The 27,088-nt window shown below is 38.0% G+C and overlaps 1 protein-coding gene across 2 annotated transcripts in view; it reads left to right on the top strand.

The window, feature by feature from the left end:
- Mbd2 (methyl-CpG binding domain protein 2) overlaps positions 1-23,709 on the top strand; it is a 70,869-nt gene extending 47,160 nt beyond the window's left edge. Inside the window, exons 4-7 of one of the 2 annotated variants that reach the window (XM_076836988.1) lie at positions 13,395-13,485; positions 14,856-15,033; positions 19,599-19,736; positions 23,240-23,709. In XM_076836988.1, coding sequence (XP_076693103.1) covers positions 13,395-13,485; positions 14,856-15,033; positions 19,599-19,725 — 396 coding nt within the window. In that variant the 3' untranslated portion in view covers positions 19,726-19,736; positions 23,240-23,709. Of the gene's footprint in view, positions 1-13,394; positions 13,486-14,855; positions 15,034-19,598; positions 19,737-23,239 lie in introns of those variants that run through there. The other variant, XR_013089034.1, reaches the window with a different exon arrangement.
- Positions 23,710-27,088: the final 3,379 nt, after the last annotated feature.

Here is a 27,088-nt window from a genome sequence, read left to right on the forward strand (position 1 = left end):
TCCACCCTCAGGATGGTGGGGCTTACCAGAATGTGAGGGTTGGTCTTGGGTGCAGGGCTTCTGGAAGTGGGGTATGGCACCCGCTGGTCCCATTGCGAGATTGCACCTCAAGGATAGGATCTCCTTTTGGGGTCTGGTCCTGTGATGGTCCTGTGTGATGTGAGTCTTATTTCCTCGTCTTGCCTGTAGACCTCACAGTTCCTGCCCTCTAAGTTAATCTCTAAAGTGTATCTCCCTCACTCTCCCTTTCCACTTCCTAATCAGGAAAACCTTTCTCCCTGGGGGGTCATGTGTGTTGCACTCTGGTGGCTGTACACCTGTCGTGGAGGGCTGTTTGGAATTGGGCAGTCACTCTGCTGAGTTAGCAGCTGCTGGGGATTGGGGTGAATTAGAAAATATGGGTACCTGGCTCTCTGGTGTTCCAAGCTGGTAGTTGTCTGACTAAAGATGGTGATTGAGGTGACCCAAGATGGAAGCAGTGGCTTTCACTGATGGGGGGTCGGGTTGGGTAGGGGGAGCCAAGCGATGGCTGTGATATCCCCAGGTGCAAGGCAGGCTACCATGAGTAGGGGACTCTGGCAGTAGCTGCCCAGTCCCAAGATGGAGGCAACCAGAGGAACCCCATGTTAGTAGATGGGGTCCACACAGGAATGGTGGTCGCAGTTTCTGTGTGGGTAGCAGTTGAGTGTCCTTCATGGGAGCAGTATCTGGAAATTCTGTGCCAGCGCTGATGCCGGTGGTCCCGCTAAGGCACCTGCAAGACCTGCATGGGCAAGTAGTCAGGAGTCCTTTCCTAAGGCTGAGGTCCCGCCCCCTCGCCCCCCACCAGCACGGAGGCTGTGATTCCTGCGCAGGATCAGTGTTGGAGGGGTCCTCTACTGCTCTCAGTAAAGCAGTATTCCAACTAGTTGAGACCTGGGTCACAGAGTGACACAGAATGCTACCTTCCTTTGGCCTGCCATCTTGAATCTGCCTCATTCCTACTGTTTTGAGGAACCTCTGCACGGATTTCCATAGTAGTTGTACTAATTTACAATCCCACCAACAGTGTAAAAGGGTTCCTTTTTATCCACATCCCCTCCAGCTTGTATTACTGTCTGTATTTTTGATGTCTGCCATTCTGACTGGAGCGAGATGAAATCTCAGTGTAGTTTTGATTTGCATGTTCCTAATTTCTGTTGATTTTCAACCTTTTTTCATATATTTGTTTAAATATATGAACTTAATAACTAGGTTGTTTGGATTTTTGAATTCTTTGTATATTTTGGATATTAATCCTTGTCAAAAGAATAACTCACAAAGATTTTTCCTCCCATTCTGTAGGTTCTCTCTTCACATTCTGTTTTCTTTGCTATGCAGAAACTTGTATTTTGATGCCATCCCATTTGTTTGCTTTGGCAATATTTCCTGCTTTGTAGTTCTATTGAGAAAATCTTTGCCTCTGCCTATAGATTGGAGTGTTGACCTTCATTTTCTTGTAAGGTTGCATAGGTTCTAATTTAATTCCTAGGTCTTTGATACATTTTGAGTTGATTTTTGTGCAGTGTGAGAGATAATGTTCTAATTTCATTTTTCTACATGTGGATAACCAGTTTCCCCAGCACCATTTGTTTAAAAGACTATCTTTTCTCCAATGTATGTTTTTAGCACTCTTGTCCCTTGACAAGATGATGTGTCTGAGTGGGTTTGTCTCTGTGTCTTCTATTCTGTACCATTAGTCTGTGTCTCTGTTTTTATGCCAGTATTGTGTAGTTTTTGTTGCCATAGCTATATTACAGTTAGAAGCCAGATACTGTGATGCCTCTAGCATTGCTTTTTTGGCTTAAAATTCTTCCAAATGAATTTTAGGACTGTTTTTCTCTAGTTCTGTGAAAAATGTCATTGGTATTTTGACAGAGATTGCATTGAATCCATATATTGCTTTTGCTAGTATGGCCATTTTAACAATGTTCATTCTGCCTATCCACGAACCTCTGTCCTTTCATCTTGTGTCTTTTTCAGTTTCTTTCTTAAATGTCTGTAGTTTTCATTGTAGAAGTCTTTCATCTCCTGGGTTAAATTTATTCCTAGGTATTTTGTTTTTCTGAGGTTATTGTGAATGAAACTTTTTTAAAATTTCTTTCTTGAAGATTCATTATTGGTATATAGAAAAGCTATGATTTTTGTATATTGATTTCATAACCTGCTACTTTGTTGAGTTTGTTTATTACCTAAATAGTGATAATTTGACTTATTCTTTTCCTATTTTTTTTTTTTTTTTATCCCTTTTACTTCCTTCTTTGGCCTAATTGCTCTGACTGGAATTTCTAGCACTATACTAAATAGGAATGCTGAGAGTGGAATTCCTTGTCTTGTTCTGGATTTTAAAGGAAATGCTTTCAGTTTTTCCCCATTCACTATGTATTTTGAAGTTCCTGAAGATGAGTGGGTTTTGAAATAAATCTATAGCATACATTGCTGATTATATTACAGATCCTATATAAACAGAGAAGTCAGACCTGCACCCTACCCTCACAAAACTTTGAATCTAATAAAGAAAACACACACTGAACAAATAGTTCCAAGTATGCTGGCAAGTTACAAGTAAATGAAAAGACAGATGACACATACTTACCTCCTGATGTAACTTATATGTTAAAAAAAAGTTATTGAAATATTTCCTAGGGAGTAGCACATGATAAATTTAGGGACTGTGAATTATATATACCATGGGCATCTTAGGATAATTGTACCTTTTCAGGCATTTGACTCATATGCCACTACATGTAAGTTACAGAGTATTCATGGTGAAATTTGGACAAATAGCTATAGCAGGTGGTTACTGCTCCTTCATCTTCATCAACCCTGACTTTTGCCTTTTGCTTATTCCTCCATCTCTTTAGTTTAAATTGTTACCTTTTGTCTTAATAAGAGATCACGTTGTAATTTGCACAGCCACATGAATCAAGCTTTGCTTTGGTTTACATGATAATTTTCTTGTCATTATCTAGCCCTTTCTTTGTAGGACACCAACACAAAATAAAGGGTTGCTCATGTTTGACCTTGATGTTTGCAGTCCATGGTATTTGAGTTGGTTTTACTGACCATAACTAGATGGCTAAAATATTATTTGAGGTTGATCTGAAATAGAGCAGTTTATAAAGTGGACAGTGAATTCCCTCTGGGCAGAAACAACATTCATTTACATAACCCTAACCTACTGTCTTACATATTTAACTTTTTCAAGAGTCAGTGAATGTAAAATGTACATTTTCTGGATTTTGCTTTTGTCTACAAGAATGTGACAAGATCCTTTATTCTTTTTTTCTCCTATATAGCTGGGGATGAAACTCAAGTCCTTGTGTATGCTAAGACAAGTGTTCTACTATGGAATTACATCTGTGGGCCCAAGATCCTTTATTGTTTGATTAGATCTAGTAATTTCCTTATGAAAATGAAAAAGATATTCATTGAATCTATATAATACTAGTATTAGAAAATATTCCTAGCATCTTAATAAAATTTGTATTTTCAAACAACTTCCTCATAATTTATCAGTGTTTTGATAATTTTCAGTGATAGATGCAATATTTACTAGTATTTCTAGTTTACTAGTGGAAATATATCCAGACAGATTAGATGACTTGCCTAAGACAACAAAGCTATTTAATGGTTGCGCCAGGACCAAAGTATTTTAACTGCCAAACTAGTGCTCTTTCTATCATACTGTACTTACTCTATTGAATCACAAACGTATCCCACTAATATTTGAGAGCAAACTATGTTAGCATCTATGCTATGTGTAGTTGCTGTGCTAACAACTGTGTTGGCATCTTTGTCTATCTTGACACAAACATAGAGACTATGCAGAGTAAAACTCCTAATGAGATTAAAAAAAATTAATTAAATTGTGTTCTTTTTCTTATTCTAATTAGTATTCCAGTCTTGTGGTTATACATGATGTGGAGATTCACTATGGTGTATTCATACATGTGCATAGGAAAGTTATGTCACAATCATTCCACTGTCTTTCCTATTTCTGTCCCCACTCCTTAATGAGATTTTTAAGGCTACTTTTGTTTCTTTTGTTTTACAAAGTTATATTATGCATTTTAGATATTTTTTATTAGAAAAGTAAAAATGTTTATAGTCTTATTTCTCTGATAATTATTATGCTATGTTCAACTTTATGGCTTAACAGCAGCAGAGAATAGTGAAATATAAAAAGAACCACCTGAGAGGCAGAATTTCATTAAGTCTCTTCATAGCAGGTGAATGCAGAAGTGAAGTAGGACAGAGGAGGCTTGACTCAGGAATTAGAGTTGGTAATGAGAAGGTTACTGGGACCTTGATCGAGGTTAATGTTAATTTAATAGTAGGGGCAGAACCTGGGTTGGAAGGAAGAGAATGAATGGAAGGTGGGGAAGTAGATAGAATTTTTACTAGTAATAAAAGGCTAGAGGTGGACTGAAAGAGAAGCAGTGCAATTAAGGACATGTTTTAGGTGGTCAGTGTTCAAGTGTTTTTAGCTTTTTAACAAGAGAATCCCAAGGAGAAGAAGGAGGAAGATGGAAATTGTGAGAAGAGAAGTTGGGTGAATTAATAAAAGCAATCCCAGGAGGAGGAAGGAGACATTAAGAGCATGGATATGGAGAAAATCTTAGCAAAACAGCAGAATACTTATTTCCCTGCAATAGGAGGACAGTTGAGGAGTGGGGAGGATATTTATACAGGTTCAGGACCTTTAGGCATAGCATCTGGTGTTTTTAGTTAGCAATAGAGTCAGTTATAGGCTGTTGGCTTACCTAATATTCATTTTATGTTGTTTAAAATGAACAAAAAGAAATAGAAGTTTAGATATATATGAGTTTTAAATGAATTTTACTTAGCTTCATTGTGGAACTTCAGTGTGTTCTATGTGGTCGGTTTATTTTTGTTCTAATGGAGATTATGGTTTCAAAGGGAAAAAGGCATCTTAAGGTGATTTATGAAGGCTGAATTATGTTTTACTTTTTCATATGGCTATTTGGCAAGTTGCTTTTTCTCTGGGATTTTTGTTTGGAAATAGTGAGGCCTACTGATAGCTACATACTAAGAATTTATGGAAATTGGCACGTTCAAGATCAGCTGGTTAGTTCCACTTTGTTGGTATGCCTGCGTTTGAACACTGATAGCCATTATACATAGGGCTATGCTTTATTCAATAGTCAAAAACAGACCGGCACATGTGTACAATCTCCAAACCTATGGTAAATAGAGACTCTTTCTAAATCTGTACATATAGACAAATATATACATGTACATAAAGACATTTTCTAACTTATGGGTTGTGATGTAAAATTTTACATTTCAGATATTGGGAACTTTACATCTTCTAATAGGAACAATATGGTTCTAGCATCTTAGGCCAGCTCATTTAAAGTATGTCTGAATTTTACAAATAATTATTGTTTTATCAGGAAATGTATTGAATTTCAACTTAAGGTGAAAAAATGTTTCTCCCAATTCTGTGTATCTTAGTGATGAGTTGGCTGGGTTCCCCAGCAGTCCCTGTTTGTTTGGCAGTGAGTTCAGGCTACTGAGGGGGCTCTTAGAGCCCAAAAAAGGAAGAGCTGGGACGGGGCTGTCTTCAGAGTAGGGAGCACAGCTGGTTGTAGTGCTGGCAAATGCCATTGGAGGACTCTCCTTCCTATTTCTGTTGTGAGGTCTGGCCTCTGACATTATGTATGTCTAACCCTCCTGTCTTCTTTGTTACTCTCCAGCCCAGCAGTTCCCAAGCAGACCTACTTTCACCTCTCCTGCTTCCTAACATCCAGGAATATTAGGCAATGTGCAGACACTTTTTTGGTTGTTAAATTGGGATTGTGCTATTAGCATCTAATGTGAGCAAACCAAAGAGGCTGCTAAGCTTACTTCCCAAATGTCAGTATGCCAAGACTAAGAAACCCTGCTTTAAACCATTGGGACTGGTTAGCGTTTTTTTTTTTTTTTTTTTTCCTTCTTGATGCACAGCAGCAGCTCTGAAGTACAGTCTGTTTCCCTGATTCTCTCCTGTCATCTGCTCTTGAAACAAGCTCAGAGCCCTTTTGAGGTTTTTCTAAGGGCTTTACTATCATCACAACATGGAAATAGATAGACTAAAAATAACAAGAAAATTATAGCTTTGGGAAATCTTAATTAAAAGCTGTTCATGTTAGCCACTGAACTTGAAATAAAACAAATTCTGATCTTTTCTAGGCTTCAATTCATTATTCCCCAGGATGATTTTTCCATCCCCTGGGCTTCCCTCCTTCCTTACTAGTACTGTGGAGCTTTGGCAGTGATCCTTTTCCCTGTATTACAACATTTCCCTAAGCGCTGCTGCACAGCATAGGGCCTCCTTTCTCTGTTCTTTCCTCATTTCCATGTTGCCCTGTACCACTGACACCAGCCTCACAGGCATGTGAACGGTGCAGTTGCAGAGGGCCTGTGCTTAGACGAGCCCCTCACTTAGAAGTAAGGACCCTGTGCCTGGTTTAATCCTTTGCTGTTGTCCTTTTAAATTTCTTAATCCTTTTTAAACAAGGGTTCTCACATTTTTATTTTCTATCGGTCTTGCAAATTATATAGCTGGTACTGCTACCAAAGTACTCCCAACCATCTTTGAGCCCACTTGTGAGGCAGTCTGCTTGGATGAGAGGGAGAAGAGGAAGAGTTATAAAATACTTAAGAGTAGCAAGAAACCCTAGCAGAAAATCTGGGAGAGAAGGACAGATTCATGTGCATGTGCTCAAATTCTTCACTTGCTGATACCGTTCAGAGTCAATTATTTACACATTGTTTGTTCTTACTAATTTTAACTAATTCAGTGTTATTGTATGATCCATGATGTGCTATCAGCCATAGGTGAAATAAAAGAGTACTCTGACTGGGCATGTACAAGGATTTATAAAACTTCCTCATTTGGTTTCTATAACCCTTTGAGATTGTTTTTATTTTCCCATTCCATCAGATAGGAAACTGGTATTGATATAGAGGTTAAGTTAGCTGTTCAAGTTTATAAACTAGTGACACAATAAGGATTTGAACATAGTTTGTTCTAAGTCTAAGGCCAGTCCCATTCACTCTGCTACTCATATATGTCTGTCTTTGGAGATGACTGTCAAGTTGAGGTCATTAGTAAACATGGAAGGTCAATATTTTTATCTCTAGTAAATTGTTTTTTAACACTGTGCAGATACATCAGTGCTTTTTGAATTGAATTGTAATGGTAGATGAAAATAATACTGATGTATTGATGTAGATTCTTTTCAATGTGGCCATGACAAGTAGCTGTTAGTATAACCCTTAATCTATCACACTATTCTTATAGAGCAAAAATTCAGAAATTTTCAGTTAAATATTTAGTAAGCCACTCCCTCTTTTTCCACTTTATGAAATACTTGCTTGCAATATTGTTAGTGTCACTTATCTGGAAGTGTTTTCTTAGAAGAGGGGGTCTAAATCTTTAGTTTCTATCTGCTGAATAAAAATTTGGAGTTTTGTGTGGTTGGCATTTGCAGTGGAGTCTAAGAAAGCTTTCAGAGAATACATACAACACCATTTAGAGTCAGGGTCTCACTGAGTTGCTTTGTGCCTCGCCATTGTTGAGGCTGGCTTTGAACTCATGATCCTCCTATCTCAGCCTCCCAGGCTGCTGGGATTATAGGTGTGTGCCACTGTGCCCAGCCATATAACACCAATTTTTTGCTTTCTGTCATATGAACTATCCCAAATCAGTTCAGTATCTCCTTAAAAATCTGCTTCTGTTTTTAGCTGGGCTTCTTGATTCTGTGTGAGGAGAAGGCAGGCATCTGGCACAGATTGTCTACAATTGACAATTTACATGATATTTTTTACTTAGTGACAAAGCAAGGATTTGAACATAGGTTCCTTAAACAGATCCTTATTCTTAAAAGGATTAAGAATAACTTGATAGTTTTCTTAGCATTTATTGCTCTATTGTCAGCCTTTGATGTCATAAAAAAAGGGGTCTGAGGCCTGTACCATAAGATCTAACAGAGCCAAACATGTAAATGTTCTTTTGGTTTTTGCTGTTAAGCCAGGAGTGTTTAATCATTCTGACTTGATTTTAATTCCACCTATGCTTCTGTCTGGTTGTGATAAATTATTTAACTTTTCTAAGCTTCATTACCTATAAACAGGAGTGATATTCCAGAAAGTTATAGGTAAGAGTAACTGAATTCTCACACAGTGCAGGCTCATGAAAAAGCCCTGATGGCCAAGTGGTAGCTGCCCTTCTTATTCTGCTCCTCCTCCTCCTCCCCTCCCCACAGAACTTTGGGTAAGCCCTTTCTTCACACCTAAACAATTAGGTAGACTTTTAAACTTTTTAACACATGTCCTCCTGCAGAGAAATAATAGGAAGACAAATGAAATGCTCCAGTATTCCACAAGGAAGATGATAGAATAATACACACACACACACACACACACACACACACACACACTTATATAAATTATTTATATTATATTCTCTCATAATTAGGATTAAAACTTGGAGATTTGGTGATCACTGATACCACTTCTCTGTGTGCATTATTTTTCATTCTTCCCAGGCCAGTCTTACTCAAACTGGGATCCTTGTATCTGCATCAGAATCTCCTAAAATACTTGTTAAAAGAAAAAAAGTGAAATGAAACTAATTAATCCCAGACACAGGGCAAGGCTTCAGACATGCAGTTAAGTAAGCCATCTTGGTTACTGTTCTGTATGAAATAATTTAGAAACACTGGTCTTTGCTTACATAATAGGAATAGTCTTTCATTTTCTGCATGCTTACAGAATATTACGTATTTTTCAAGAGCTACCTCTTTCCAGAGGCTTTAGTTTTCCAAATTTTTGCAAGTCAAGGTTAATTTGTCTTCCTGATTGCAGTTGTTGCAGTCTGCCTTGAAGAGTTTTGCTTGTTTTCCAGCCACTTGAAAGTTCCTGGAGGGCAGCAGTGTCCTAACAACAGCCACCTCCAGTATTCAGCAAAATACTTTGCATATAAAGGGCACACACAAAAATATTTATTGAACTTGATTTGATCTTTTAATTACTTTTTCCTTATAAATCATCCTCTAATTTTGAAAAAAAAAGTCTGTTCAGATTAAATTCATAGCATCAGAATAAGAGTGGGTGTTGGTGAGGAGTGTTTCTGTGATTCCTGGTTCTTCTTTATCATGTTCTTGAATATCCTTCAAAAAAACAAGTAAACAAATCCGCCAAAACTCGAGTTAAATAAAAAGCAATTAAAAGGCAAAAATGCTACAATTATAGTCCTGTGTTAGTTGTACTTCCAGTAAACGTATTTGCTCACTTATCTCACTAAAGAAGCAACTTTTGTGACACACCTCCTGCTTATCTTCAGGGAGGCTAAGTACATGTATTGTGCTCCCACTGATATCTTAGTGTACTTACCAAGTAAGGAGAGCTGTGAGAGAAAAAAGATACAGAGAGGAGCTCATGTTTTCTTCAAAGTTACATTGCACCCCTGCTGACCATTGAGGCACTTTGGTGGTATTAATCCCATCCTATGCTTCTCCCTTATTCAACTGGGTTCTTGGATAGAGGGTTGCCCAAGCCATAAAGGTAATTAATTCAGGGCTGGAGCTCAGTGGTAGGATGCTTGTCTAGCATACGTGAGGTCCTGGATTCAATTTCCAACACTACATTAAAAAAATAATAATAAAATGTGATCCACATGTGGGTGCTATCCAATTTTCTGATAGGCTGGAGGGTAGCAGCATGTTAAAGTAAGTTGTGGGGATTAGAGAGGCATGGAATAATGGAGGATGATTGCGTGTGTAGGGACTTTCTCCAAATATTGAATCACTTTGAAGCGTTATAGTTAGTGATTATTTGGTGTCACATCTCACAGCAAGATTAAGCTGAGAAAACCATGGGATTAGGCAGGTGAAGTCAGTTTTTCAGCAGGTAGGTTAGGATTTGATGACAGCAGTGGTGTTTATAAAGTATGCGGGAACAGACTAGGTAGCCTGGTAAACAGGACCTGTCCAGATTTGGAGATTTGTCTTTTGAATATGATTGTCTTTGGACTTTGGATGGTTAGGAAGGAACTCCAGGTGAACACCTAGTAAATACCTGGAGTTCATAAATATATAGGCTGAGAAATTTTAAACTCAAGGCAGAGGATATCCTTTTCCTTTCCCTGCTCCCTCCAGAGCATTGAAGGCTATGAAGTGGCTGAAGATAATGAAAAAGGATTATAGAATGTGGGGAGAGGACCTGATTAGCTTTTAGAGTAGGTTCAGTGGAAACTGGATAGAAAGGGGGTTGGGGTGATAGAGTGAAGTAGGTCTGGTGGAAAGGAGATGGGATTAGCCAGATGAAGTTTGTGTTTACTAAAAACCAAAGAGTTATTCTAGTACTCCAAAGAAGTACCTGTGCTGACCTTTGTTGCCAGACTGTCCTCCACCCCAAACCCTAGGCCCTGGTACCCCATAGCTTTGTCTTTTGTTATCAATTGAATCACATGGTATGGAAAAAACTAGCCTTTCCCACTCAGCATAATGCCTGCTGTGTGTACATTTAAAGTGTATTTTAAAATGCCCAAATTCCCTCACCCCCACCCCCACCCTGAAAACAACAAAGCAGGGAAGAATCTGAGAAGATGGATGATGGAGAAGTGGTGAGTTAGGAACATACTGAGATGTAAACAGACATTTACTTCATGAGGCTCTGTTCTCAGTGAAATGAGTGGGTGGATGGTGGGAAGATAGGGAGGAAATGACCTTAACCACTCACTATGTTCTCTCAAACTAGCCTCTTTTCCTTCTCTAACCTTTCCAATTACCCTCCGTCCTGGGTGATAAACAATACATGCACACACACAAACACACACATACCCATTTTCATGGTATACACATTTAACGTATTTTTCTGCTTTTGAATTCTGGAGATGATAACTTTTACCATTGAAAGAACATGTACAGAATTTGTCCATGCATATCAGATTCTGATTTCAGCCATAGTTGAGGACTGTCAGATGACATGTGGTATAACCAGGGCTTGATGTAATTGAGGTCCATACACCCATGTGTCAATCCAAGGTTTATTTCCTTTCTAACTTTTTGTATTGTTCTCCTTCTTATGGATAGAAATTTAAAAGTTAATTAAAAATTATAGGTTCAAAGATTATCTACTAATATATGGAATTAGAATTTTTAGATAAAATATTAGCAATCAAATTTGTCCATAATTCTTATACTTTTATTTTTCTGGTAGTTTTAACTTATTTTTGCAAATCAAAAAATTTATACACAGGCAGAGAGGGAGGGAGGGAGGGAGGGAGAAAGAGAGAGAGAAAGAGAGAGAGACAGAAAGATGTCCCTTAGTGATTCTAAGATCCTCTTCTGATACCAAAATTCATAGATGCTCAAGTCTTCTTTATAAAATAGTATAATATTGCATATAATCTATCCACATCCTTCTTTATGTTTAAAATTACATCTAGGCTACTTATACCAATGCTATATAAATTGTTCTTAAACTATTTTACTTAGGGAACAATGGCAAAAAAAAAAGTTGTACATATTTAGTACAGACACTTTTTTTTTTCTGAATATTTTGATCTCTAGTTGGTTGGATCAGTGTATGCAGAAACCAGAGATACAAAGAGCTGATTTTATGTATGTAGGTGTATATGTACACACTCATACATATCTGTGGATTCTGCATACACTGATTAGAAATTTAACTGAGTTTTGTTTTCTTTGCTTTTTACTATAACTTTGATATTCAAAACAAACACAATATTTTTCTGCCACAAAGTAAATAGAAATCAAGCAGGGTTTCTTGGGACATTTATACTCACCAGTTATTAACCTCATCTAATTACTTGATATCTATGATTATGAATTATTATAATTGTTGATTTGTTCATATTGGCCACATATTTTACTAATGATATGATTTGTAGGAAACACCAGGAGTTGTTACCAAGTGCCAAGAAGGTCTTCAGAAGAGAGAGGCATTCTGTTACATTTCTGTCATAAATAGAGTTGTACTACCTTATCTTCTGCTGTGTCTGGAGGGCGGTCATCTGATACTTTACCTGTACACAGAATTCAGAATATAGCCCCCAAAGCTCTGAGAGTGGGCACAATTTGTTTAAAGTAATACACTGAGCCTTATGCCTCTTTTAGGACAGGTGCTTCATATATATATATATGTATTGCCATATTTAATCAACACACTAATTGGATGTAGCAACCATTGCTCCCACATTTGCAGAGGAGGAAATTGAAGCTTCTGAAAAGGTTATAGAATACATTTAAGGTCATATATTTTGTGGTTGAAACTTGGATTTCGACATAGCTTTGTGTGTGTCCTTCACATCCTCAGTCTGAGTCCAGTTGTTCCCATTTTCAGTCATTAACCCAAATATTTTTTCAGTACCAACTATGTGGAAGGCCCTGGTATCCAAGATTAAAGGTGGAGAGTCCTATTGACTTTTTTTCTTTGCTATAAATACGAAAATTATGAAGCAGACTAGAAAAGAAATAAGGCTCAAAGACGAGGCCAAAATCTGTCTTACTAACTATGCATCCACAGGACAAGCACAGTACATAGTAGGAACTCAATAAATATATGCTGAATAGATGAATGACATGGGTGAGAAATAATAGCCAACAGGGAAAATACTAAAATATAAAAAGGATATAAATAAAAGAGCATGACTGTCAGGGATCAATTAATCTTTGAATAAGCAGTGTATATCTCAGTAGCCCACTGAGGCAGGAATAGCCTTTCAGTATGCTTCCTGCTGCTCAGAATAATGGCCTGGGGCCACTGAGTGACTATAGTGACTCAGGCCCTGTGCAGCAAGGAGAAAGTGACTCCCAAATGTGATATCCAGTGTAAAACCAAGGTGGTACCTAGACATTTTAGCCATAAAAAAAGTGTCTTTTTTTCTGTTAAGTATGCTAAAGGGCTAAATAAACATCAGGTCTTAGGAAAATTATCTATGTGCAGTAGCTCTTCCCCTAATGTATTGGACTAAGGGGCTAATACATAATATTATTTGTGGTTTTTTTCCCTGATAAGTTTTAACATAAAAATTTCATGCCAAATGAGTTTTTAAAAAATTGAAATTATATTATTTGGAAAATACCTTATAAAGAAGTATACATAGGGTATAATGATCTATTTAATTTAACAAATAAATAGGTTGAGTAATATTGATCTGAAAGAGTTATGATGTGTTGAAATAATTCATGTTTAGAGTATTATTTAGCTTGTTGTAAGGAAAAAATGAGAAAATTATAGGAAACTATTGACATGATTTAAATTTCATTATCCAACAGCATCGATGCGCTACTTTCTTGTCTCAAGAATGTATCTATTAACAGTGATATTTTGCCTTACAGCTTTTCTGGGAGAAGAGGCTACAAGGACTTAGTGCATCAGATGTAACAGAACAAATTATAAAAACCATGGAACTACCTAAAGGTCTTCAAGGTATTATCTAAGTTTAGTTGAGCAGATATTTATTAAGTACCTACTGTGTGCCAGGCACTGTGTTAGATGCTTTGGATTCAGAATTGAACAATTTCACCAGGCATGGTGACGCAGGCCTGTAATCCCAGCGGCTTGGGAGGCTGAGGCAGGAGGATCTCAAGTTTAAAGCCAGCCTCAGCAAAACCGAGGTGCTAAGTAACTCAGTGAAACCCTGTCATTAAATAAAATACAAAACAGGGCCGAGGATGTGGCTCAGGGATCATGTGTGTCTAGCTGGATGGCATACCCCTTGTGTGGTAGTAAACCCAGGGAGGACATACATAAGAGACTTGTACGTTGTAGGGATGCCTCTATGGAGTATATTACTTTAGATTTTTTTTCTATATAAAAGCTTTGGCTCTAGATTGGGTTTTGTCATCTAATTTAATGCATGTGCTGTGTGTGTTTAGTACTGAGTGCAAATGAACAATAGGATTTCCCAAACTTCCAGCTTCTAGCAGCATTGGGCCCAACATTTGTTCTTTCTCTCTTCCTCTTATCAAAAGAAAAACTAAGCTCTTTTTCTGCCCCTCCCTCTACAAGCTGTTGCTGTAAGTAGCAGTGGGAGAATGTGCACTCTGGTTCAGTTTTGGCAGCTAGTGGAATGTGAGGTGGAGAACTCAGTTGCCAATCTACCTGTCATATCACATGGCAACTCTATGTTCTAGAGAATCTTTATCCTTCCAGTATTAGAATTTCAGCATCTGAGTCTTGATTGTGGATTACTCAGAAATTCTCATAATTTATAGTTTGACTTTTGTCTCTTTGTGTTCTTGGGAATTATTGTTTTAATTAGTTGAACTATCTTAGAACTTCAAGCAATTCATTTTAATTTTGCTGTGTGCAGTCATTCATTCTATTAATCTGGATAGATTGGCATTTGAAAAAGATGTTAAAGCTGCAAGTACAGCATGCTTGCTTTGACTTTTCCTTCAAAGTCCTGAAACAAGGAAGATAAATTTTGGGATATTACTAGAAATTAATTTTAAAAGCTATAAGGAGGGACTATTCCGGGTACATTAATAGGGATACTTGAGCATAATCTAATGCCTTTATAAAGGATTTAGATTATTCATATAATTGACTTTACTTGATGAAATGTAAGTTTAAAACCTTAGAAAATGTATTTTAAAAGTTTTATTGAAATGCTATACTATTTTGTTATTATGTCTTTTATGTTAGTTGCTTGTGATATCATTTTTTGCTGTTTTGGTTCATGTTGACTTTAAACATATGACCCTACATGAACACAAAAATGTTGATTGTTTCAGGTCACATAAGGTTTGCTTGTCACATTGAAAATTTTAAGTATTGCTTCTTTCTGATTGCAGGAGTTGGTCCGGGTAGTAATGATGAGACCCTTTTATCTGCTGTTGCTAGTGCTTTGCACACAAGCTCCGCACCAATCACAGGACAAGTCTCTGCTGCTGTGGAAAAGAACCCCGCTGTTTGGCTTAACACATCTCAGCCCCTCTGCAAAGCTTTCATTGTCACAGATGAAGACATTAGGTAATTCAGTTTATCATAACCCATAAAGCTTGATTTTTGCCTGTGGATAAATTTTATATAGCCCATTAGGTTCAGTGTCACACATAGTACAGGTTGAGCATCCCAATCCAAAAATCTAAAATCTAAAGTACTTCAAAGTCTGAAACTTTCTGAGCTCTACCATGAGGCCACATTGAAAAATTCCATACCAGGAAACCTTATTTTATGCACAAGGTTATTAAAAAATATTGTGTAAAATTACTTTCAGATTGTGTATTTAAGTTAATACATAAAACACAAATGAATTTTGTGTTTGGGTGTGGGTTCCACCCCCAAGATATCTTAATATGCATATTCAGATACTCTAAAGTCAAACAAAAGTCTGAAATACTTCTGGTCCCAAGCATTTAGAAAAAGGATCCTCAAATTTCAAGTGAATTCACTCACTAGAAAATCCTTCGTCTGTCCTTCCCTCCTTCCTTCCCTCCCTTCCTTTCTTCCTTCCTTCCCAGAGCTTTTCTGAAAGTAATGGAAGATGATGATAAAATATTTTTATAATAAATACATGCTTGTAAAAGGTGGAAGGGGGACCATCATGACCATGTCCAAAGGACAGCTTTCAGAACAATTATTTTCTTTACACATCATCTTTACAGTTTTGCAGTTTGGGCTTCTGAATTTTAGTTCCCTGTTCTCTCAGTTTATTCATTGAGTAATACCTTTTATGATTGCTTCCTGCGTTGGTTTATTTGCAAACAAAAGATCTCTCTAAAGCAAATGATAGCCATATTGCTTTAAGCTAAGTTTTCTTTTCAAAGTATGATTTAGTTATCTTGATTGTGTTTACCTCACTTACGTTATATTTAGAGATTTATTTACTTATTTCACTTTGTTTCAGTAAATACTTAAGGTGCCTCCAAAGACAGACACCATAAACACACAAACACACAATAGAGCAAGAAGAGAAGCACATAAGAAAGCTGAGCAATGGGTAAAGAATAAGAGCCAGGAATAAGGGGACACAGTTGCCTCTGTTAACATCTTTTACTGTTTCTAAGACTGGACCACAAATTAGGTTTTTAGTAGCAAATAGTAAAAGGGGAAAGCATCTAACTTAGATTGATAGTATGAGCAAACCATTGTTCAGGAGAAACAAAACTATTTTGGGTAGTAAAACCTCAAAGAAATTCTTGTCTAGTATTTAGGAACTTTAGTATCATTATTTAAGGATACCTAATGATGACAATGATGCTATAGTATATTTGCTTCAGAAATATGACAATATGTATACTTCACTGTTCCCATCTTCTGAATGTAAATCAAAATTTTACTGGAGTATTATTCCTAGACAAAACCAGCAGATGGCACTTTTGAATCACAAAATATAAAAATATGTTTTCTATTTGTATTTTGTTTTTTTCTAAATCTATAAAAAGTTGACATAAAAATATTTCTAATTGCATGAGTCTAGCTAGATTTATATTGGAAAGCTCTTGGGTTTTAAAGTAATTCCCTTTGCAAGGGTATAAAACAGCTCAGAGTTCTAGTCATATGCCTTGATTGCTTGGAATTTATTCATTCATTCATATGCAGTGTTGAGAATCGAACCCAGTGCCTCACACACGTTAGAGAAGTGCTCTACCACTGAGCCACAACCCCAGTCCATTTGCATAGAGTTTATTATCAACTTTATTTCTGAAGAAATTAAAATAGGGGGCTTGGGCTCTGGCTTAGTGGTAGCGCACTTGCCTGGTATGTGTGAGGCACTAGGTTCGATTCTCAGCACCACGTATAAATAAATAAAAAAAATAAAGATCTATAAACATTAAAAAAAAAAGAAATTAAAATAGCAAAATGTAAAATCGAGTTGAGGAATTAACATGCCTTTTGCATTGTTTACCATTGAGGAAGACAGCTACTCGAGGAAATAAGTTCTTTTCCATCTTGGAATGAGGACCAAGTTAGTCAGCAGGGATTCCACCAGATCATCATGGGTGTGGACTGAGGTTCTCTAAGTGGTATCATGGGATTGCCAACAGCTTCCATATCAGATCATGTGGTAGTAGAAGAAACTGTCTCCAAGCCAAGTCTAGATGATTTTCTTTTCAGACAAATTTATCTATCAAATTACTTATTTGATTTAATTGTCATAACAATAATTAAGCAGAACTTATTAAGCAAACGTTTTTTGTTGAATCCCTACCTATAGGTTCAAAATAAATGACAGTAAGTGGGATTGTTACTTTTCCTTGATTTGTGTAGCCAATATTCTGTTTATATTAAACCTCTAGCTAAAGATCTTAATATTAAGTATATATCTTTTCAGTTTATTTGATAATATTTTCATCCACCTGTGTACTTGCTTTCTAATATTTGATAACAAATTCTTATGAATTTTGCACCTTAAAGCAAGACCCATTTATTATTAGCTCATGATTCTGTGGTTCAGCAGCCTGGATTCTCTGCGTGGTTTCACAAGGCTAAAATCAAAGTGTTGGCTGGACTGCTTTACCTTCTGGAGCTTAAGATTCTCTTTAAACTCAATTGTCACAATATTAATTCTCGGTGGCTGAAGGGCTGACTCCTGTTGCCTTTGTTGGCCAAGAGATGGGGCTGCTCTCAGCACCTAAAGGTGGCCTGAAATTCCTTGCCATATAGCCCCCTTCATGTATCCTTAAACACATCTGTCAGAAAGACTCAGCCTCACTAAGGGCTTTTCTTAATAGGAGAACCACTGTATAAATCTTTGTTTTGATTGATTCAAGATCATTCGATTAGTAACCCCATTATACTTACAAGTTCTGTTCATCTTCAGGGAAAAAATTATGTAAGGAGGGTAAAAGGAGTGGAGTGAGGAGGGCTTGGGGAACATCTTATAACTCTGCCTGCCACCGTGGACACTTCAGTTTCGACATTTATCATAAAGTTGAGAAGTACTGCTTAAAGTAAAAGTCTTCATTAGCTGTTAAGATAGAGTTCTTCATCCAAAAGCACAGTTTGCTCCATTTTCCCTGTCTTCCTGATGGGATTACTCCAGGGTAGTGTTATATATTCTTGTAGTCTGTTACGGAAAGTGAGACACTTCCCATGAGACTGATGTGCCATTTAGCATAAACTTTGAGTCAGTGGGCAAGCAGGGAGACAGATTATTTAAGAAATAAACAGATGTGTTATGTTGATCCTGCCCCACTACATAAAAATCTGTCATCTCCAGTGTCTTCTTACATGACAGAAGCTATGGAGTTCAGGCTGTCCCAGTAACCACCCTGTCTGCCCCTTAAGCTGAAAATTTATTTAAAGAGTAGAAGTCATTGCTGTTTTGGAGTTTAATAAAGATCTAAAGTTTTTGTGGCTATATAGTATATGTGCCTTACTACCTCCTACCTTGGACATGTCTCATTGAACCTAGAGACACGTGCTCTGGAGGAGAGCATGTGTGAATGCAGCTGGCTGAGCCCCTAGGAAGTGAGTACTCCATGACGAGGATGACATCCTTTGTGACATGGTGCTTCTACCTTTCTGCTGTCCTAGATTTGGGCAGTGCTGCAAGCTGTCTTCCTTCAGTTATTGTTTGGAAGATCACTTTTCCAGTAGAGCCCTGCGTTTTCCTTGTTGTTCTTCCTTGTGTTCCATCTCCCACTCTGCATCCATCCTGACCATCTTTCCTCTGCTCTCAACAGAGCACTTGACCTGTTCTCTGTTGTAGTTAACCCACCTCCCTCTGCTTTCACCTCTCTTCACTTCTTATTTTCACCAGGGCCTTTACCTACCAGTCCTTACTATTCCCTTGTGTTTCTTCAACTTTGGCCTTTCTACTTGGTTCTCGATGTAAATTCCTCTTTTGCCCTCTCAGAATTTTTAAGACAAAGTGGCTATTAACAGCATTTTCTCCTGGGCTTTGTTCTCTGTCCGATGGTTCAGAGCCTTATTAACTCTCACTTTTGAGGACTCCTGCAGTCACCAAGACACAGAAAAGCCCATGGCATGTTCTTGCTGTGCTCAGCTTCTCTTGGTTGAAGTGGAGCTTTTTGGTCTCTGTTCTTGGTATGCAGGCTTAGGTGCCTGGCTTTTCCATGCTGTCCCATTGCCTGCAGACCTGGGAGCCCAGGAGAGCACTCTCTCCCAATGTAGCCATGGAATGCCAGGCCAAGTCCCAGCCCACCGACTCTCTACTTCATGTCTTTCTTAGTGCTTCATTTACGAAGGCACTTTTCTTTATTCTTCATGTTGCCTCCTCCTTCTATCCCTGCCTCCAAATTATTTCTAATTATTTTTCGTAGGAATATACCTATATCTTCACACATTTGAAATTCTTGGAGTTGAGGAAGAGGTCACTAAAGTAAAGTGACTCTTTTGAGAATTCTCTATGAAACAAAAGATAACTGTCTGTGACCATCCCTCTTTTAGTCAAGGGTAGCAGTGTATTTGGTTTGTGAGTTTATAAACAACCTTTGCAAAGTCAAAGGAGAGGAAAGTGTATTTTTCCTGGGGAATTTAGTGACTTTGAAGTAGGGATGGACTTTTGTAGCAGCTTCATATTTTCAGTACATGCCAGATTTTTAGTGTCTTTTTCTGTTTTTGAAAAGGAAACAGGAAGAGCGAGTACAACAAGTACGGAAAAAATTGGAAGAAGCACTGATGGCAGACATCCTTTCCCGGGCTGCTGACACAGAAGAGATGGATGTTGAAATGGACAGTGGAGATGAAGCCTAAGATTAGATCAGGTAAACTGACACCAGACATAGACACACTGGGAACTCACATGTTTATTTTCTTGTCTGCAGCCTCCTCAGCACTGAGTGAAAAAGCTGCTGCTTTACGTAGGTTATGCATATGCTGCTGTCGGCCCCCCTTTGTATCTAAGGACCACATAAGTTATTATACCTATTTGTTCTCATCCTTTAGCTTCCTTTATTAATCAGGTGGGAAATCTCCAAGTTGTCATTTAAGAAAAGCAGAGAAAAAAGAAAAGGACTGTGTCAGGGAGGGAGGAGTGGTTATAGGAGAGGAAGGTAGCTGTCATCTTCACCCCATTAGCCCTCTGGGGTATGTTGATCCCTCTTTAGAATTATGTTAGCAATACAGACAAAATTCTTCACCTTTTCCAGGCTTTCTTTACTGTAGACTCAATGCTGAGAGAACAAGAAGGACATTGACAATATGGTACATAATTTACAATACAAATTTTGATCTTACCCTAAACCCACATATGAAGTTCATAGTCTCTGTTTCGTGGGTATATATTTTCTTTAGATGATTATACTCAGATTTCTAAGGCTTCCGTGTAGCATTTTTAAAAAAATATCTTTTAGTTGTAGTTGACACAATATCTTGATTTTATATATCTATTTATATGTGGTGTTGAGGATTGAACCCAGGGCCTCGCATGTGCTAGGTGAGCATTCTACCACTGAGCCGCAACCCTAGCCTTTAGTGTAGCATCTTGTTTCCCAACTTCTATCCTGTATCTTGGCATCCCTTGTTTTAATTTCTGCCACCCATTAGCCAGTTATTTGTTTCCTTTGAAGCCCAAATTGAGGAGAAATGGGTTAGTTAACATGGTGTGAAAGGTCAGAAAAGCCTCTGGGGAAGTGACATTTACACCGGGCCTGAAGTGTGTAGGACTATGTCGGGAGAGTTTCAGGGATCCTGTTAGAAGGGACAGCAAAGGGAAGCTTGATTTCTTTAAGGAACAAAGAAAAATCAACATGATCTGAATGTTGTCTGTCTGGAGAGGGAGGGCCAATGTGTAGGCAATGTACCTGATCACACAGGGCCCGTGGGTCAGGTTAAGGACTTTGAGCTTTATCATTAACACCAGTGGGAATCCACTGAAGTTGAATAGCATAATCAGATTTGCTTATTTATAAAATTCCTACAGCTGCTGCAGGAAAACATGGATTGGAGTAGGGACAACTTGAAGCAGGGAGACTGGCTGGGATGCTATCGTGGTAGTCCAGCAAGAGACGGTGGTGGCTTCTCCAGGGTGTTGGCACTGAGTAGGGAGGAGAGGAGGAAAGGGCAGTGAGCAGGGAGGAGAGGAGGAGAGGGCAGATCTGAGATATATTTGGAGATAGAATCAGCTTGAGCAAGTGATTGATCAGTAGTGAGCTTGACAGAGTGGCAAGATGAATCATTTTACCCTCCCTCTGTCTGGAAGAGAGGGAGGGATTCCTGTGTGGTAGAGGAGCAGAGAGAGGCAGTGAGCATGAGTGTTATTGTTGATACCACCTTCCCTTTCCATGAGTGCCTTTCCTTAATTCAGGAATGACTCATGCCACAACAATACCTAAACCAAATAAGAGATACAGTGTCTTACATCTGCAAGTCCAGTGACAGCAGCACCAGCACCAACCCTATTTAATTTCCTGATGAGGACAGGAAGACACTGTATTTACACTTGGTATTTTGTTTTCCAAACTAGCAAGGATGTGTTATTTGGGCTCTCATGGGTGGGTGTACATAGTATATATAAAGTTTACCAGAGAGAAGTCTGAGCATGTTTCTTTTGTCTGCGGCTCTGGGGTGCAGCGAGGGACTCTGCACTGTTGCACCTGCACCAGGTTCTGTGCCATTGTGTCAGAACAGACTCTGGGAAGGCCTTCTGCTTTTAGCTTTAGTTTTTCCTCAGCCTTTTCTCCCAACAACAGTTTGGGGTAAACAAAGGCCATGTAGTCTAGGCTTTACCAAACATGTGCTTCCAAGATCAGATGAAAATGGGCACATTCAGTCAGGGTGGTATGGCTGTAGACTACACCTGTGCTTTCTTTGCAGAGAACTTGGCAGGTTGAGATCAAGAGAGAGCTCAATCTGTGTAAGAAAGCGTGTGTTTTAGGCACTTTCCACTTATAGAAGCTGGCACCTGCTCATTGCCTTGTACAAATGTGTAGTAGCAATAATAAACTAATTTTTAAATGATTAGAGCTTTGATAATTTCTTAAAAAGTGGCAAGTATTTTGGTATGTTAGGTAGGCAGAGATTTTCATGTTATGTTGTATTCTAAACTTGAGAATGGTATTATTAGATCAGGCCATTAGACTTGTAGATTGTGAAAGATTCAGAAGTACTTCTTAGTTATCAAAATTACATTTACCTAATGTATCCATTTAGCCCCATTTACGCCTAAATGCTTGAGAAACTGGAGCATCAGCCACATGACTTAATTGGATGCCCATAATAACATGTGGAATAGGTAGAACTTAGTTTGGCACAGGGTGGAACATGGCCAACTTCACATGGTTCATTGGTCATAAGAGGTGGACCCTGTGGTTAAAAGTAACCTGTGGTTCCCTTCAGGCCTGTCAACATCATGCCACAGCTCTTTATAATGCTCCTTGTTGGCAAGGTGGACCTGAATTTCTTTATTTATTTTCATATTTTGTAGTATCAGGGATTAAACTGGGATGCTTGTACCCCTGAGCTGAAACTAAAACCCCAACCCTTTTTATTTCATTTTGAGACAGGATCTCCCTAAGTTGCCAAGACTGGCCTCAAACTTATAATATAATCCTCCTACCTTAGTTTCTTGGGTAGCTGGGATCACAGGGGTACATTACGATACCTGGCTTTAGTTATTTTTATTTAGCTTATTAGCTAAATGATAGGTTTAGATTTACTGTTACTTAAATTTTACAATCATAGAGAAGTGTCTAAATTATCAAACATTTTTGGAATGATTGCAAGAAGATAACTATAAAACAAAAGAGTTAAAATATTTAGCTATGAATGAGATATCATATCAAAGACATAAATAGTTCAATTTGCAGTTGCACAGGACCATCTCATGATAAAAGGATAAGCAATAAAAAGACTGCATCTCTATTATCTATAAATGCCCTAAAGTAAAATCAATCATTGTGAAGTAGAATAAATCATTGTAAGAAATTTTCTCAGAATATGCTTAGATTTGGCTGTTATCTATTATGAACTCTTTCAGTTCCTTTTTTATGCTGATTTAGCTAATGGTAGATAGAGAATATTTGCATAAGTATGAAAAGGGGTACATATACTTTCTTTGAAAATGAAATAGGTATTAAAGAATGTCATCAAAATAAAACATCTGAAATAATGAGGGAATATGTTGAATACTTTGTATTTATAATGTAGTGTAACTAAATGTTTAATTGAGACTTCTGATTCTAAGTGAAATTTAGGCTCTGATTACTTCAAGTTTCTTTTCACCTGATAAATCACTGAATTACTTAAGTTTGTTTGTTTTTCCTTACAGGTAACTTTCGACTGACTTTCCCCAAGAGCAAATTCCTAGAAATTGAATAAAACGTTTCCACTGGGTTTTGCCTGTAAGAAAAAAATGTACCCGAGCACATAGAGCTTTTTAATAGCACTAACCAATGCCTTTTTAGATGTATTTTTGATGTATATATCTATTATTCAAAAAATGATGTTTATTTTGAGTCCTAGGACTTAAAATTAGTCTTTTGTAATATCAAGCAGGACCCTTAAGATGAAGCTGAGCTTTTGATGCCAGGTGCAATCTACTGGAAATGTAGCACTTACGTGAAATATTTGTTTCCCCACAGTTTTAATATAAACTGATCAGGAGTACCAAATAAATTTCCCAATTAAAGATTATTGTGACTTCACTGTATATAAACAGATTTTTATACTTTATTGAAAGAGGACAACTGTACATTCTTCCATCATCACTGTAAAGACAAATAAATGATTATATTCACAGACTGATTGGAAGTTTTTCTGTTAAAGAGCACACATAGTGAATAGCCCCTCATTAGCATTCCTGATGGACATGCAGCGTTGATCCCTGGGCCTGGGTTTGATGGAGGTGGTAGAAAGTAGCTTGCGCATGGACAGTGAGCCTGCCCCCAGGAGGTGCTTCAACCAGCAGCGTTGCACTGTTGGTGGCACGCGCAGTGTTTTTCTTGTCTTTCACTAGTACTTTTGATAGTTCCATAAAAGCCATGCTATTTCTTTCTTTTTGGCTTGCTTTAGGTATGCTGGTGCCCTTTAGGTATGTAGGTGTTAGTTGAAGTCCGTGTTTGTTGTTTTTGCTAGAATATTTGGCTGTTTCTGACATCCATTAGCTTACTGAGTGAACAGGTGAAGGTCAGAAGCTTTACCATAGTGAGAAGTAGTTTCTAGGCAGAGTTGTTTTATAAACCAGATTGTGATACTTTACCCATCATTTATCTGGCCCCCAAAGTACTAGCAATTTTTTTTTTTGTTGATGCTTATAAGCCAAATCTTTATTACCACTTAAATTTCTTGATATCTGGTTACTAAAACTGGCATTATATTATTGAGTGAGTTTTAAAATCAGAACATATTTAAATTGATTCTAAGAAAGGAAGGGAGTGGTTATAAGCAAACTAAAGCAAATTTTGAGAAGTAGAGCAAAAATAATGTCATTGTGTATTAACAATTTATATACTTCTTAACTCTTGAGTTTATTTAAAAGTAGTCCTGATAGAGCACTTGCCTGGGTTTGGTCTCTTGCATCACAAAATAGGTAAATAAATAATTTCAATAAAAATTAAAATTAGACCCAAAATGATGTGTTCAAATATATGACCAGCAGCTCTGCATCTGTCACCTGCACATTTTGTCACCAGTACCTCTGGTTCCCTTTCATTCTCAAGGGAGGGATAGAGGGGGTGATTTCTTGAAATTCCTGATTTATATTTGAGTTTGATGCCTAGGCCACCTATTTCCTTGGAACAGTGTTGCTAGTAGACATGCAGAGAGATTGGGGTTCTCTGGAAGGACTGTTGGCAAAGGATCCTTTCTCTGGGCGATCTGAGTGTCCCAAGTGGGTTGAGGGTGGGGAATTAATATGAATTTATTTTTAAGAGCCAGTAATACACTAGTTAGGATGGCTCTCCAAAGGTTTGTCTCCTTCTCTTCCAACCCTGTGACTTCATTTGCTATCAGGCATTGCAGTGTTTTCACCTTGATGAGCATATATTCTTTTTGTAGTACTTCAATCAAGGTATACATACGTGCTTTCTAAGCAGATTTGTGTAAGTGAAAACATAATGTACAATACACCTACAAAACTTTGTTTTTCTTCCCCTCATATACTTTGCTCAGGTAGAGAATGAGATACGAAAGCCATTTCATGGTGTTCTACTGGGGACCATCCCTAAAGCCTGGGATGTTCCCCATGTACCCACAGGGCATGTCCAAAGTTAAACTCATCATCTCATCCCCACAAACCTGCCACCATCTTGCATTCTCCAGCTTGGGTAAAAAGCAGACTATCTCAGTTGCATAAGGCAGAAATTCAGGAGTGATCTCAGATACTTTCCTTGTTTGAGATATCTGTTGATCCTGTTAGAACTGTGAGTTTCACCACACCTCTCACAGGTATGCCCTTCGCCATCCTAGGACCACTGCCTTCCTGTGAGCCTTCCTGTCTTTCAGGAGCTTCCTCTATTGTACTTGTACCTTGTACTGCCCCTTTCTACCCCCTTTCCTCTCGACTTCTGTTTCCTCCATATAGTCATCAGAGTGATCCTCAAAACAAGCAAATGTGATTCTGTCCCCTTCTCTGCTCAAGATTCCTCAATTTGTGTGCAGTTTAGAGAAATTTTGAAGATCAGGCACTTTGAAATTAGGAACTTGTGTCGGAATCCTGGTTTTGCCATTTGTGTGATTTGGCAGGTTAGTTAATCTCTTTGAACCTGTTCTTCCTCGGGTGAACTAGGAATAATACCTACCTCAGAGAGTTGTTGTGAGGACTCAGTGAGATACTGTGTATAAACTGTCTAGCACAGTGTCCGGGGCACAATGATTTCACACATTGGAGAATGCTATTGTTATTTGTCCCTGCAGGTATTAGAAGTTTGATAACCCTTACAACCCCTACACTCATACTACTTTATTTTCAGTACCTTGTTTATTTCCTCTTTAGGAAAGTTCTAAATCTGTATTTTATTTATTTTTTGACTTTTTGTCTATTTCTCTACTAGAATGTAAGCTCCGTGAGAGCAAGGATGTGTCTGTCCCGTTCAGAGCTCCTGGCACATAGTAAGCACTCAATTTCTGCTCTTAGTGGAAGAATGGGCAAGAGGCTCTTCAAGGTCTGATAAATACCTGTCTAGCCCCATCCTGCTACTATCCCTGTTGTACATTGGGCTCAAGAAGAACCATATCACTTGCACTTTGAAGTTCCCTTTGGGCCTCTCTTTCTTTGTACCTGTTGTTCCCTTTGCCTAAAACAACCTTTGCCTGCTCATCCCCGGCAAATTCCTGATCATTGATTGAGTCTCAGCTCCATGGCTACCTCCTCTGTGATGTTGTCTCTAACTTCTCCAAGGCAGATGTTCTTTTTCCCTCTTCTAAGTTCCCACTGCACTTTGTAAATACCTCTGTGGAAGCACTTTATTGTATTGTATTGTAAATTTTTTGCATGTCTGTGTTTTCTATGATACTGTAAGCACCATGAAAGCAGAGATTTCATCTTTACATCCTAATGTCCCCAGGACCTTACACAGTGCCTGGCACACGATAGCTTGTCAATAAGTGTTTGTTGAATGAATTTGTGATTGAACAAAGAGTGATGCAGTTGGAAAACTGTTGGAAGATATATGTATTATTAAGAAAGGGGAGTGCCCGGTGGCTTCCAGGGTATTTTTTTCTTTCTTTTTCCTCAAGAAAGGAGATTTAGAGAGCATTATGTAATCTCTTTGAATATAAAATTACTTGTGTAGATTTTAAAAATAATATGAGTTGAATAATATAGATCTTCATCAATGATTGCAAAAGATATCAAAAGCTTTGTGATCTCAAATGCTACGAAATCCAAAATAAATATTTGCACTATTAATATTTCCATAGTAAATGCTATGAGAAAATGTACAGCAATAAATTTTGAAGCTTTAAAAATGTTTGTGTAAGTCATCTTCAGTGACTTAATTCATGATTGACATCTTTGGCCTGTGTTTCCTAGAACCAAGAGACTTCAGACTGGAGTACAGGGCCCCCCCTTTCAGAGCATACTGATTGACACTACTTTCATTGATCTCGTTCTTCTCGCAAGCATAAGGAACAGAAGGGACGGAAAGGGTCCTCCACAGAACCAGGGGAAGACTTCCCT

This window comes from Callospermophilus lateralis, chromosome 17, assembly GCF_048772815.1.
Source record: "Callospermophilus lateralis isolate mCalLat2 chromosome 17, mCalLat2.hap1, whole genome shotgun sequence".
NCBI classification, from domain to species: domain Eukaryota; kingdom Metazoa; phylum Chordata; class Mammalia; order Rodentia; family Sciuridae; genus Callospermophilus; species Callospermophilus lateralis.